Consider the following 15,380-nt stretch of genomic DNA (forward strand, 5'->3'; position numbering starts at 1 on the left):
AAACGTGTCATAAATTCATGACGCGCGAAATGCATGTCATAAAGTTTTATGACGGGTCGATTTATGACACCAAAAAGCGTGTCATCTGACCCCTTTTATGACACGCAATCGGTGTCATTAAAGACATTTTTTCTAGTAGTGTATTCTTGTCGAAAATCTAGGAATGAGTTCATTTGCTATTGATACTTAAATAAGTGGATAAAATGAGGCTTTCCAACTTGACTTTTAATTTAATTAGTCAAGTTAATGAAATATTGACCATTGGATTAAAATGAATAGTGAAGATTCAAAATAAGTTAACTTTAATTCATAGATCATGATGTTTTTAATTTGACCCATCAAGTTGGAAACAACTTTCAAATAACTTGAGAGGATTTCCATCTATAAAACAATTCATTCTGTGAAATCTGACAATGATTTTGATGACTAGATTGAAGACTAATTGAATACAACTTCTTATCAAGAATCGTTCAGTCCCGAATTTGTTGAAAATAGATAAGATGTGATCAAACATGACAAAGTATCTAGGTTGAAACTTATCAACAAAGCCTTTAACCTAAGTATAGGTATATGATGAGAACAACTCAACAATAAATAAAGTGATATGAAAAGTCCATTATGGTGGAATCAATTGTATTTCGTCCTTTGTACTCGAATAGTCAAATGTCATGAAAAATTCAACTGTGAAAGTGAATTCAAGATTTTCATATGTGATTGTATTTTCAGTCTTAATAGAGTCTCGACCTTTAAAGTAAATTGTGGTTTTTGATTTCAGTATTAATAAAGTAAAGTGTGGTTTCTGATTTTATAAGTTGGGCCTCTACAAGAAATGTGTGTAAGATTTTATTTGTAGAACGCGAGAAGTGTCTAATGGTCATGAGATAATATTCATATCATAAAATAAATATAAACATGTAAATATATGTGTTTAAAAGACTAGCACGGTGCTTGCACGATGCGACGACGATGATGCTAATGCGATGGTTACGGGCGGCGGCGACGATTGATAGTGGTGACGACGAATAGTGTAAGCTACTAATGTAAATGTAATTAATATAGTGGTTAGTGTAATTATTTTAAAAAATGAGGACTAATGGTGTATAATAGATATATTAGTGGAAATAATTAAATTAGTGAATAAGTAAGATAATGATGTATAAAAAGAATAGAGACATTATAGTCATATTGGGTAGAGTAATTTCAACATTTCCATAAATAAAAGAGGTTATTCTTTTAATAATATAATATAGATAAGATTGGGTATATTTGTTATTTAAAGTTTAAGTGGGGATAAATTCATACTATGTTATAAAGCAAATTTACTTTTAATGTTTAGCATTGAACTTAAAATTTCAATATTGATTTTAAGTTTCAACAAGGTACACATTCTAATACATGATAGACCTTACACCATAGTCACATTACATCAAAAACTTCCACTACTCGCCGCCGCCGCCAACCATCGATCGTCGTCACTGCCACCAATTACCACCGCCACTATCATCGCTACCGCCGTGTGCCACCACCATCCATCAACGCCACTATCGTCACCGCCATCACCGCCTCTACCACGACTCGCCACCACCACTCGTCACCGCCACCGCGATTACCTCACCATCGCCGCCGCCACCTTTATTACCGTCGTAACGCGCAAATACCTTTCTCTCATGTAATTTTGAAAGTATATATGAGAATATGGTGAAATATTCATTTGAAAACTAATTTTTTTTGTGAAAACTAATAACTAGTCAAAACACAGTATGATCTGAATATAACACAATGTGTTTTTATTGTATTTTCCAAAAACACAATGTGTTTTTATTGTGTTTTCTAAAACACATTTTTTTATAAGATTTAAATCACAATGTGTTTTTTATAACGCATGAAAATCATAAAATTGTTCAAACACTGTGATCTGAATTTAACATAATATGTTTTTAAAAACATATTATGTTAAATTCAGATCAGTTATTCAAATGATCACAACCCTGAGGATATATGCAAATATGCAATTGTTAAAAAAAAAATTAATATGGAAAAGTATACTAAAAATAAAAAAAAGGTTTTCCTAAATAAAGTCTTAAGGGCTTTTTTTAAGATGCATTAAATAGTTATACACTTACAATAAAAATTAAGGATGAATATTTGATATGGAAATGTACAATTGTTAAGTAAAACTAAGGTTTTATTTAAGGTTTTCTAATTAAAAAAAATTATATAAAGAAAAAGGAAAAAGAAAGAAACGTTGAGACCCGATTGCATCGGATGGCATATCATCATGTCATGTATGATTCTGTTTGTTTCCTTGTTTCTTCATCAATTCCTTTCCTGTCTGCAAAACACCACCACCACCACGCCCCATTCCCCTCTGCAACTCCGTCATCATCATCAACATCATCATTCTTATATCTAATATCTAATATCTAGCTATCTATATCTATATCTATATTCTTTTTCTTACTAAAATTAAATCTCACCCATTTCTCTTTCCATTTTTAAATCTATAAAAATGGAAGTTTCCATTTCATCCGACAACAATAGCAACAACAATAGTATTACCAATTCTGAAACACAATGTTCCTCTTCTTCCGACAACTACAACAACCATCGTCTTTACCTTGTTCCTTTCAGGTCCCCCCATCTCTGCCTTCTTTTATTTTCTATTATTTCTTTGTTTTTTCTGTATGTATTATTAATATATCAATCATATATATGTATAGGTGGTGGAAGGAAGCTGAAAAAGGGTGTTGTTATTGCATTGATAATGTGGGTATTGATGATCCAGAAAATGGGATTCAAGAAAACAAAAATAAGAAGAAGAGAAGAAGAGGGGTTTTATATGATGCAGTGCCTACTTATGGTGGTCCAATGAAGATTTTTATTAATAACATCTTTAAATCAGATGTCTCTTTTAATCTTGTTCTTGCTAATGTTAAGCATAATGATATTGCTGATGATTCTAAAGTGGATGGTCAAGTAGATGTAGATGTGGATGATGTTAATGGGATTTCGGGTCGTAGAAATTTCGCCTTGGTTTCTGCTGATATGTGGCTTCAAGCACTTAAATGGTTTGTGTTTTTATATTTTTTATAAAACTTTGCAGATATCGGTTTATTATGTATTTGTTAGTTTATGGAGGTGAATCACTAACTGCTTATGCTAGTTTGAATTAGGAATGGGAAAGTAATTCGGTTAAGTGGTGACTGGAGTTTAGTTTTAGTTAATGGATTTTTGGTTGCTCTATATAATCCAGGTTATGATATTTTAGTTAAAAGAAACTCCGCTTTGTCATTAAAGCGGTAAAAGGATAAGGTTATGTTCATGCTACCCAGGAAAATGATGTATTATTATTATTATTATTTGAAATGTTTATGTTATGATTTTATCCATGTTTTGATTTTCGTTTTTGTTGTGTTCATTGATTGATTGATATGACCAAATCTAGTGACCTGAGGAAAATTTAGTGTGCATTTATTATGTTGCAATATTGTAACATATATAGAGTTTCTAGTTACATTCTAGTCCTCCTAATATGGAAATAATTGTAATATATTCTAATAGTCTAATAGGCTTTTAGTAAGTAATAGTTTGATTTGGCGTTTCTGGGATTGGTTATTAAAGAATGCTTTTCGTGTTTCGATACAGAAGAAAAGCAGTTACTTTAGGGTGAATAAGCTGTTTTAGTTAGCAAACACCCAAACATAGCGTAAAATCCTGAATGTACCTGTTTCGTGTGTGCCTGCTGTAAATTACGAGACACACCATTAATTGCAATGTTTATTGATCATATGAAATGCTTGATATCTTAGTATTGTTATTAAATCCATATAGGCATAGCAACTCCAAAGGTACGGTGAAGGATGGGAAGAGTTTTTCAGCTGCAGAAGATGATATGGCTGATGTATATCCCTTACAACTCAAGCTTTCTATTTTGCCAGAGGCCAACACACTGGGAGTACGGATAAACAAAAAGGTGTCCATGATTTAGTTACTATGTAGTCTTGTGAATTATCTTGTTTATGCTTATTTTTCTTTTTGCTCTATCCTTATGAGGCAATTAGTATAAGTATTTTACATTTTTAATTTTGTCAAGTGTTAATTTGGAGGATTTCTAGGAAGAATTTGAGGATGTTATATAAGTAGTCACAGTGGTTGGTTATCGATTTGTAGTTTTTTAGCCTAAAAAGTTGATAAGCACATCTATGGTGCTGATAAATGCCAGTTTGCTGGTTTTAGAATTTTTTTAATAACTTAGGTATCGATTATGACGACACTCTGTAAATCTGCACTTTCTACTAAGGGATATTAGTATGTATCTCTAATAATCCTTGTACTGTTTTAGCTCTATAAATCATTACAACTTGAAGGGATCCACTTATTCAGAAATTTTCGTTCTTGTATGTTCATCAGGATAATGCCAGTGAGTGCTTTCGAAGAGCCTGCAAGATTTTTAGTTTGGAATCCGAACTTGTAAGTGTTTTAATATTTTGGATTAAATGATAATGAATTACTTTTCTGTTTCTTCTTTTTATTCAGCATGTGTCTTTATGATCTTTTTTCTCTTCCTTCCTTGAGAAATTTAGAACTCTTTGTGCAGTTAAGCATCTGGGATTTTTCTGGCCAAACAACCCAGATTCTTATCGATAAAGATAAGAATGCAAAAGAATCTCCAAAACAGTCAGAGCAAGATGTAAGTGTTATGTGTCACTAGTTTGATGTTTCTTGTCATTTTTCCCTTACCATAATTCTACTGCTTTCTTGTTTGGGTATTTAGAACTGAGATATGTTTTCATTGTAGGTGTATCTTCTTATGTTCTATTTCATTTTCTCCATGTTGTTTTTATCATTATCTTTATTTTCTTAAAAGAGAGCTTCAGTTTCAAATTGCAAATTTATTTTCGGTACTCTAAGATATAGGTTAAGTTATTATTTTTTGACACACTTAGGATGGTTTGCTCCTTTAGGACATCAAATTTATCCCCATAATTCATATCTATCCATGTCCATGAATTGTGAATTCGTACACGGATTCTCAACTCGGAAAATATCGACTTGTGTGGTTGAGGATTAAAAATCTATACGTGTTTTGTACTGAATGTACTCTACTTAAAACCGAGTTGGTTGCTGGCTTGATGCTCATGTTCATATCTTTTGGTATTGTTAATAGCACAAGGATAAAAGTAATGAATATACATCTCATATATCTTCTTACATTCATGGTCTTCCTCCTAAGACCTGTATCTCACATTTAAGTGCTGTATATTCCAGCTTATAGTAAAATCGTTTAGTGCCGGATCCAGAAATATCTAATAGGGTATGCAAGATTGAGTATAGCCAATGGTGACTAGTCCAACTAGTCAGAGGCATCCCAGGTTTTATCCAAGGTCTTGAATTCGATCCTAGGGATGGCAAGTCTTGGGGTTTTTTCCACCGAATACTTGTAACGACCCATGGTCAGCATCTCGTTGTCTAGGACTCTAGGGTACGTGCAAGGCTTCACCATTATACGATGAGGTTTCCCTGATGTGCATACCAACGTAATGTTCGGGAAAAAAAATGATGTGAAGCCTTATATTTAATGCACTCAAGTTATGTAGAATATGCATTTTTCATATTTTTATTAAAAAAAAAAATTCTAAATAATAAATAATAAATTCTAGCATCGAGTTTTTACCCACCACGGTGTGCGAATGCATACCCAACCTTCTACATGTGTAATTGTGTACACCACTGGACATCATTGTAAAATGACTATGAGAACAATATAATTCTGGGATTCTGGTCTGAATAGTGTATATGCTAATATTTGTTCAACCACATAGAGGTGCCATGGAAACAAATTTATGTTGCTAAATTTAGTGTGAGGGATCTTATAGTTCATTGATATTTAGTGGTTAATATTGGTGATGACATTAAAAGTTTAAAACTCTGGTTCTATTTTGTGGGTTATAATCGTTTAGAAGTGGGCACACTACATTATTAAATTTCTGCAATACTCGCACTTTCTTATATTACTTTACCCTGGCTAAATAATGATATCATTCATAATATTTTTCTCTTTAATATGTTATTTAAATACTCCATCTACTACCCATAAACCCAGATTGTCTTGGAGTTGCAAGTTTATGGCTTGTCAGATTTAAATAGAAACAAAGATGTGAAAAAAGATGAGCCGGCATCACATCTGGTTAGAACGTCATCAAAGATGAATGGAACTACTGCTAACTCGTTACCCTCAACTGGAAGCTATTGTGAGAAGGGTTCCTTGGGGTTAACCGGCTTACAGAATTTGGGAAATACTTGTTTCATGAATAGCTCTCTCCAATGTCTTGCTCATACCCCCAAGCTTGTTGATTACTTCCTTGGAGATCACAGGAAAGAAATAAACCATGACAATCCATTGGGCATGAATGTATGTTACTTGCTTCATGTAGTTAAATGGTTCTGTTTGTCATTACATCCTTCTGCTTGAAATGATTTATATGCGGTGGCAAATGGAATGGTTGGGTAACAATTGAAAATGGGCTTTGGTGCAAAATAAACAGGTCTTTTGACCCGTTTCCTTTTGGGCTATTTTCTTTTACTCGTTTGAATCGTTTTTGTTATGACCCATTTATGATAAAACACATCCTAGTTCCACCCTTTTATCATTTAATGGTATGTTTAATTTATCTGGGTTAGTCGTCTTATTATTTTGGAAATGATTTTCTCACATCTTGTAACTTCTAAGAATAGCAAACTAAAAACTACAAGATTATCATACTGGTGTTGTGATATTCTGGAATTCATCACTCTTCTCTCCTTCCTATGATGTAAATTTCATTATTTCATATTGAGCAGGGTGAGATCGCAATGGCATTTGGAGATCTGTTAAAGACATTGTGGGCTCCAGGAGCAAGCGCAGTACCACCAAGAACGTTCAAGTCAAAGCTTTCTCATTTTGCTCCTCAGTTCAGTGGCTTCAATCAACATGATTCTCAAGTCTGTAGCCATTTCTTGCTGTAATAGACCTCTAGGCTTTGGGCTTCATAGATGTTAGTGTATTTTTGTTGGTCTGAAAAGTTGAGGTGTACATGACGAGTATGAATGGTAATTTTCTAATGCAGGAACTCCTTGCTTTTCTATTAGATGGACTTCATGAAGATTTAAATCGTGTTAAATGCAAACCTTATGCTGAAGCCAAAGATGGAGATGGTAGACCGGATGAAGACATAGCTGATGAGTACTGGCAGAATCATCTGGCTCGTAATGACTCTATTATAGTTGATGTATGCCAAGTGAGTAATGTTTTTTCCATCCCTTGTTTGGGTGTAATGTTAAGTGACTTCTACTAGCACAGTAATATTTAAGTCTTATACATATAAATGGGTCTATTTGAGGTATGTTTAGCTCTGATGGGTCCAATTTGGTAAGCTAGGTTATATAAGTATAAAGGAAATGGCCAGATTGAGTGAACTAGCTTAAAGTTATTCGATGTGTATTCACATATTACCCCCTAACCTGACCTATTAAAAAATGTTAGCTTATTATTATAATTATAAATTGTAATATTAATAGATAGTAATGGCCGAGTGCATTAACTATATATCTGTAAACACTAAAAGAAGGGGTTGGAAAGTGTTCGCGGGTAGGTCCAATCTGAACATAACTGTTTGGCTGTTTTGACGTCAGCAGATACTTACCCATTTTTACCCGATACCTAACCCACCCATTTTGCTACTCTTAGAACAAAGGATCTCTAATTGGAGCTTGAGAAGTTTGTGTCGTTTTGTCCGACACTTAAAAGTATAAAACCCTTATATTTTATAACTTTTTGTAGGCTACTTTGATCCAAAGTTCTATGATGCTGTGAAAATATAATTTTAGGCTGCTGACTTGATATATCTATTCCTGATTAAAATGGCAGGGTCAATATAGGTCAACATTAGTATGTCCAATTTGCAGGAAGGTTTCAGTCACATTTGATCCATTCATGTATCTGTCATTACCTTTACCATCAACATCAATGAGGACAATGACTTTGACAACTGTGTCCTCTGATGGAAATGCACAGCCTTGTCCGGTTACTGTTACAGTTCCCAAGCAAGGAAAGTTTGAAGATCTTGTTCATGCTTTGGGATCCACATGTTCTTTAGAGAATGATGAAACCCTCATGGTGGGGGAGGTAAGTTTTCATTGCCAAATCATGTTTGTCTATTGCTTTGTTGTGCATTTCTTCTAATACTAATTACTTTACAGGTATACAACAATCATATCATACGGTTTCTAGGGGATCCCACTGATTCGTTATCATTAATTAGGGATGATGATCGCCTTGTTGCTTATAAGTTGCAAAACAATTTAGAGAAGTTTGTGGTTATTTTTGTTCATCAGCAGATAGAAAAGTAAGTCCTGTGGTTTTCTTTTACCTGCCCTCTTCTTTTATGTTGGGCCTTATTTTCAAATGAAATAAAACAGAAAGATCAGTACATCGTAATAGCAAGAAATGAAAAATTAGAATGCATCTATGCACCACTTTAACTAATCTGATATGATATTTCAATTTATATCTGTATGCTGGTTTACCTTATGACGAAGGGCATTATCAATTTATATTTTCAGGAATTCAATATCTGATACGCATAAGTTAAAGTTCAAGGCGTTTGGGCTTCCTCTTGTAGCATCTGGTGAAATTGTAAAAGGACATGATATTCGTAAATTATATTTTAAAGTATTAAAACCTTTCACAATAAAGGTTGAGAGTTCCGCAGAGAATGATGACACCAATGTACTGTTGCCAGCAGAAAAAGAAGAAAGAAAAAATATTGTATGTCCTGAAGAGAACTTAGATGCTACAAACACTGTTGATGCAAAAGATTTGCACTTACATGCTGATTGTGAAGTAAAGTTCTATTTAAGTGATGATAATGGAAATATCAAAGGGTCTGAGATTATTATGGATGAATTGATAGACTTCACTGAGTTACCTGAACGACTGACCATTCTTGTATCCTGGTCTGCTAAAATGCTTGAAAACTATGATCAATACCTTCTTGGCTCCCCATGTGAAGTATACAAACCTGCTCTATTTAGCAAACGGCCTCAAGAGTCTATATCCCTATATAAATGTCTTGAAGCATTTCTTAAGGAAGAGCCACTTGGACCAGAAGACATGTGGTAATTGTTATCTTTTTTTTGTCAACTTTTGATAATAGCATTTCATTACTTTCTCGAGAAGTGTCATTTATTATGTGATTTCAAATGTTGAGATTCAGATAATTTTCTGTAATAAAATGAGCTGTATGAAAGGGTGTTTGTGAGTATGGTAAATAATGCATATTTAGTAGATATTGTACATTAAACGACTAAAAAGGATATTTCTTTAGGAGATACATATTGTGAAATGCAAGGAAAGGTCTCTCATTAGCATAAAAGAAAGTTAAGTAATTTTATTTTTCGCTTTGATACTCAGTTTAGTTGCAGCTAGTATGATACTGATTATCTGTCACTAGTTATCTGATGCCAAATAATCAGAAGCAAATCTGTGTATCCAAATATCTCCGATTATCATGACTACTAGTTGCAACAATACAGATAGTTTCGGATTGCACATTCAAACACATATTTAATCATCGTGTACTTTTTGTACAGAATCTTATCCATGTAATAGTAATATAATATAACTTGGTCTATATGCATTGTAAAGGAATTTTAGTTTAGGTTACTATCTATCCTGATCTGTACATTTTCTTGTAGGTACTGTCCTGGATGCAAAAAGCACCGACAAGCCAGTAAGAAGTTAGACCTGTGGAGACTGCCCGAGATCTTAGTCATTCATTTGAAGAGATTCTCATATAGCAGATTTTTGAAAAATAAATTGGAAACTTATGTTGACTTTCCTATTCATGATCTTGATTTGTCAACATTTGTTGCATTCAGTAATGGACGATCAAGTCACCGTTATATGCTTTATGCAATTAGTAATCATTATGGAAGCATGGGAGGTGGCCATTATACTGCCTACATACGTGTAAGTACCACTCTATATCTTGAATCTTTATATATTCCCCATCAATATCATTGATTCATTCCAATATTGACAACAAAAGAGGAAAATATACCACTCTATATCCTCTCATATTCTTTCAAGATCTGTAAAGTTTATTCGCAGTGGAAAAATCAGCAGGTGGAATTTTATGTCATTTTTTGAGGTCAAAATGGGCTGGTCTGGCTTGACCAGTAAACATCGTCTTTCTAAATAAGCGTATTAATTATGATCATGAAAATAATATTTTAAATCAGTAAATTTTATATGAAATGATTGACCGTTGCGATACTAAGTTTTGGGAACTATTAACCCATTTGGCTGAATGAATCTAAATTGCCAACTTTATTGCATGTGTGTCAAAGATGCCTACCTTTTTGTGATCATAATGTTTTTCATTGATCTCTTATAGCATGATGGTGATAGATGGTACGACTTTGACGACCACCATGTTTCTCCAATTGATGAGGGCCGAATCAAGACTTCTGCTGCTTATGTACTTTTTTACAGAAGACTAGAGGACGCGTGACATTATTTTGGAAGATTGATAATCAAATTTCTTCATTTTTTATCCCGGATTAGCATTCATAAAGAAGTTAAAATACAGAGGAAGCGTTACAAGTTGAAACAGTGTGGTCTAAGACTGAGTTCTAACAAACAACATAGAATAGTCACCTTAGTATTACAGGTTGAAGAGGTAAAAGATCGATTTTTTTGGGAAGAATATATTTCATATTTCATATTTATTATAGGCTACACTTATGTATCCTTGTGTAAATTACATACTCAGCATTTTCCATTTTTGGATGTTCCATGTTAGTTGCAACATCGCATATCCTACAGTAGATTTGATGGTGCAAATATCATGGATTATTGGATTAGCCATCGGCATAGTTGTGACAAAGATGTTATCCATAAGACGAGGTCTATCAAGTTGTTTCACTGTTTTAGGATGTAAGCGAGTATAATTTTTACATGCCCTAAACTTTCATGTCTAACGTTTGTTTTTCATTTTCGTATCATCCATACTGTTTTGCACGGGTCATGAGTACTAATATTGTTTATGACGGTATGGGTCCTAATATTGTCTATGATTGTGTATGTGGGAGCTTGGGATACTTTATCGTTACCTTACAAGGAGCATGAATAAAACCCATGATTCTTGTTTCATGAGACAAGGGTTTTAAACTCTAAATTAAGATAGTTTATCGTTTCCATTTTCATGTTTTTATTGTTTCCATTTTCCTTTGTGAACTGTAAATTATCATATTCACCAATAATTTCCATGTCGATGTTGATAGTAAGTTGCTATATTATCTTTAAACTAAAGAAACACAAAACTAGAATCGATTGCGAACAATGTTGATTAATAGTGAGTCAGGTATCTCCGTCACGTTGATGATAGACAACAGATTGAGTTAGGTATCTCCCTCATGTTATAATAAATACACAATCGAAAAAAGTTAAGAAGGAAGAAATGATTTAAACAATCAATAATTATACATTGCATTTGTTTTTTCGAATCATTATCTAGGGTGCTGATATTTCCATCAAAGTTTTCTATTCTTTCTAGGAAAATTCAAAGTAAAATGACAGAGTTGTCCTCATATCTTTATTTTTGGTTCTATGACTAGAAATCCATATCGCCAATCCAATTTTCATTAACAAATCACAACCCAATTCCTCTTCCTGACGCATATCTTCTCTAACCCTGTGACTGTTGTTTCTTTCCTCTATCCATACATAAGCAAAATACACATTCGTTAGAATAATTAGAAAAGTCGAGTCAAATGTTACAAAAAAAAAACCTTTTTTAGATCGTAATTACCAACTAGAAAATTAGAAAATGATAGCAAAAGTGAATAGTTGTAACTTGTAAGCATGAGGTGAATTGTGAGGATCCTGATTTGGTCTCACACAATTTTTATACATCATATGATATATTGTCTGTTTACATTTTCTCTATGCTATGATTTTTATTATCGAGTGAAGGATTACTGAAAGAATGTTGTTATGTTGACTAAGTTGATTCTACATATAGAACAAAAGATGATCTATTTAGTTTTTAAATTTTAGAACGAATTGCATTTTTGGTCCCTGTGTTATCACACATTTTGTAAGTTATTACACCTTTTGTAAGTTTGATACAAAAATGTGAAAAGTCACGAAACGCATCCCTGTCATATCACATCTGTTGCAATTTTGGTCTAAAATTAACGTGCCGTTAATGCCTCCATGTGCTTGTCACATGGGGATAGTTTCGTCCATTTATTGCTCATAGGACCATTTCTGCAAAAAAAGAAAAAGAAATAAAAACGACAAAAACTAATTTATATATATCTCCTTCTGCTCATATTGATCCTTCTCTCTTATCCATCATCATCAACATCAATATAAACAGATTTTCTTTATAGACATCCTTCTCTCTTATTCATTATCATCATCAACATTAACAAAAAAATGCAATTAAAACATATATGTGTATCTATATATACATCATCATCATTATCAACATCAATATAAACAAATTTTCTTCACCCCCAAATTCAAACCTTATGAGAGTTCTTCAATCCCATTAACACCTATATATATATACACTATACATAATTACATATATATATGTTAGAAATCCAATAATAGTGATAAATTGTAATTTAAGTTAGTGGATGTTATTGTTGTTAAGACATGGTGAAATGATTTCTAAGGATAGGGGACTAGGAGTGTCAATTAGCTTAATTGTAGATTTAGACTATAAATACCCTCTACTCCTTTGAAATCATAAGCCTTTTATCCATTTTACACATACAACATATACAGATCGTCTCTCTCTCTTTCTTTCTAGAAAATCACACACACTAAACACACCAAGAACACACACACTTGAACCGCCATTGTTGAGATCGAATCAATAGCAGAAATCGTGTTATTACATGTGGTATCAAAGCAAAACATCACTTTGATATCGATCCATAACTGTTTTTGATCTCAATTTTCATTCAAAATCAATTCAAAACCATTTCCTCAAAAACCGTCCCTGTTTCATCATTATTTGTTGTTCAAATCGCATAAAATCATCAATTTTTGTTCACCAATCGATTCCTCATAGCTCAAAACGTATTCCTGTTGAATTTTACAATCCAATTCGATCTAAATCTCTAGATTGAATTTTTGGTTTTTGGCGCTAAAATTTGGGTTTTGATTCTGTTGTGTTATAAGCTGAATTATGTTTAAGGATTTGTTGCGGACTGAAAAACAAACAGTTTGCAAGTGATTTCAAGTTCTAACTCCTTTTAAATCAAAAGTTATTGAAGAATTAAAATTCATCAATGGAGTTTTTTACTTTGTGTTCTGTTGGAGAAGACGACCTCAAATGATCTTCACTAGGACGATCTTCACAAGATCGTCTCAGTGTTTGATTATTCATACTTGATACATTCTGTGTTGTGGCTTATAGGACGATCCTCACAAGATCGTTCTAACAAGTGTGATTGTTGGAAAAGTGTTGTTTGTGGCTAACTGATCCATTTTGGATTGGTTTGGTCAAAATTCAAAGTATTTTTACTTTGAAAAAAAAAAATTGGCAGAAACTAAGACGATCTTGCCAAGATCGTCTCAGTTACCTGACTACTAAGACGATCTTGACCAAGATCGTCTCAGTGTCTGTTGTTTGTTGAGTTGGTGTGGTTGATCATTTGAAGTTGTTGTGATTGGGAATCACACACTTCCTGGGTAACTGATCATTATTGATTGGTTTTGCTCAAATCAAATTTCTTCCAATTCAAATCAAATCTCTGTCCAAATTTTTCAAAAATACTTAGAAAAAATTTCCAAGTCTTCCAAGACGATCTTCACAAGACCGTTTCATTTTCTTTATCAAAAAATTCCAAAACGATCTTATCCAAGATCGTTTCATTTCCAAAGTTCTTTATACTTCAATTTCATTTTCAATTTCCTTTAATTCCTTTTCAGTTTCCATTTCCAAAACTCAAAATCATTCCTCAATTTCAGTTTCATTCTATACTTAGCCAAAGTTCATCAAATTTCATTCAAGACGATCTTCTTTGAATCGTCTCATTCTTCTTAAACTCAAGACGATTTGTTTCAAGTCGTTCTTACTTTCATTCATCTATGACGATCTCTTCTAAGACGATCTTATCCTAAGACGATCTTCCCAAGATCGTTTCATCTTCTGAAATTTTCAACTTTCATTACAATTCAAGTTCCAAATGAAATCTCTTTCAAATGGCTTCTCGTGAAGCTTTGGCATTAGGTTCTGACACAAGACCTCCCGTTCTCTACCGTGGTTCTTATGGACTATGGAAGAAAAGATTCATGGATTATGTGGAATGTCAACCAAATGGTCACCTTCTTAAAGATTCCATTCTTAATGGACTTGCAGTTCATCGCCATCCCACCATTGGTGCAATACCCACTCTTGATCTTTTGAATGCTGAACAAAAAGATCGAACAACTGCAGATAACAGAGCTAGATCATGCTTATACAAAGCACTGCCAGATGAAATCTATGGTTCTGTTGATTCTTATGATACAGCCAAGGAGATATGGGATGAGGTGGCAAGACAAATGGAAGGATCTGACCTAACTTCAACAGTTAGATTGACAAATGTGTTAACTAAGTTTGACAACTTTAGCAAATTGCCAAATGAATCTCTAGAGGCTGTCTACTGTAGATTCTGCAATGTCATAAATGAACTTAGGAAGAACAATGTCAAGAAATCAGAGATTGAGTTAAACATCAAATTCATCAAAGCTCTTGGTCCTGAGTGGGAAGATTATGGAACTCAGATTAAACAACATCAAAATCTGGCCAAGTTCTCCATCCATAATCTTCATGAATCCTTCAAACTCAATGAACATCAAGTACTAAACAAAGCTTCATCGAACAAAATGCCAGAAGTTGTATCTTCTGATCCTTTGGCATTAATTGTGGAAAAGAAGGTTTCTGAAGCTCTTAAAAGGCAAATGGTAGTTGTTTCTTCGTCTGATGAGGAGGGAGATGATATGTTGGCTCCAAGAGATGGTGTTTCTGATGAATTATATCAAGCTCTTGCCGCAGTTACCAAGCACTTCAAGAAAAAGTACTACAAAGCGAGGCCAACTAACAACAATCTCCGCACTTCTTACACAAGTGCATTTCCCAAGAAGGAACACTATCATTCAAAGAATAATGGTCAAGGTGAAAGTGGATCCAAGCATGTGGAAAAGAAAGTTGAAGGTTATGACAAACAAGCTGTTGAGAAGGGGAAAGCTTCTGATAAAAAGTGCTACAACTGTGGTATTCCTGGTCATTTTGCAATTGATTGCAAGCAACCCCGCAAGAGAAACTATGAGTACT

At 33.5% G+C, this 15,380-nt stretch overlaps 1 protein-coding gene across 1 annotated transcript; it reads left to right on the forward strand.

The window, feature by feature from the left end:
* Window positions 1–2,264: 2,264 nt before the first annotated feature.
* Window positions 2,265–11,022, forward strand: LOC122605534 (ubiquitin carboxyl-terminal hydrolase 8). The gene is made up of 13 exons (XM_043778492.1): window positions 2,265–2,631; window positions 2,721–3,068; window positions 3,832–3,973; window positions 4,411–4,470; window positions 4,598–4,690; window positions 6,104–6,412; window positions 6,841–6,981; window positions 7,107–7,277; window positions 7,907–8,164; window positions 8,239–8,384; window positions 8,602–9,156; window positions 9,736–10,009; window positions 10,437–11,022. Exons 1-13 carry the CDS (start codon window positions 2,510–2,512, stop codon window positions 10,551–10,553), a joined length of 2,736 nt encoding a protein of 911 aa, XP_043634427.1. The 5' UTR covers window positions 2,265–2,509; the 3' UTR covers window positions 10,554–11,022.
* The last annotated feature ends 4,358 nt before the right edge of the window (window positions 11,023–15,380 follow it).

This window comes from Erigeron canadensis, chromosome 6, assembly GCF_010389155.1.
Source record: "Erigeron canadensis isolate Cc75 chromosome 6, C_canadensis_v1, whole genome shotgun sequence".
In the NCBI taxonomy this organism is placed as follows: domain Eukaryota; kingdom Viridiplantae; phylum Streptophyta; class Magnoliopsida; order Asterales; family Asteraceae; genus Erigeron; species Erigeron canadensis.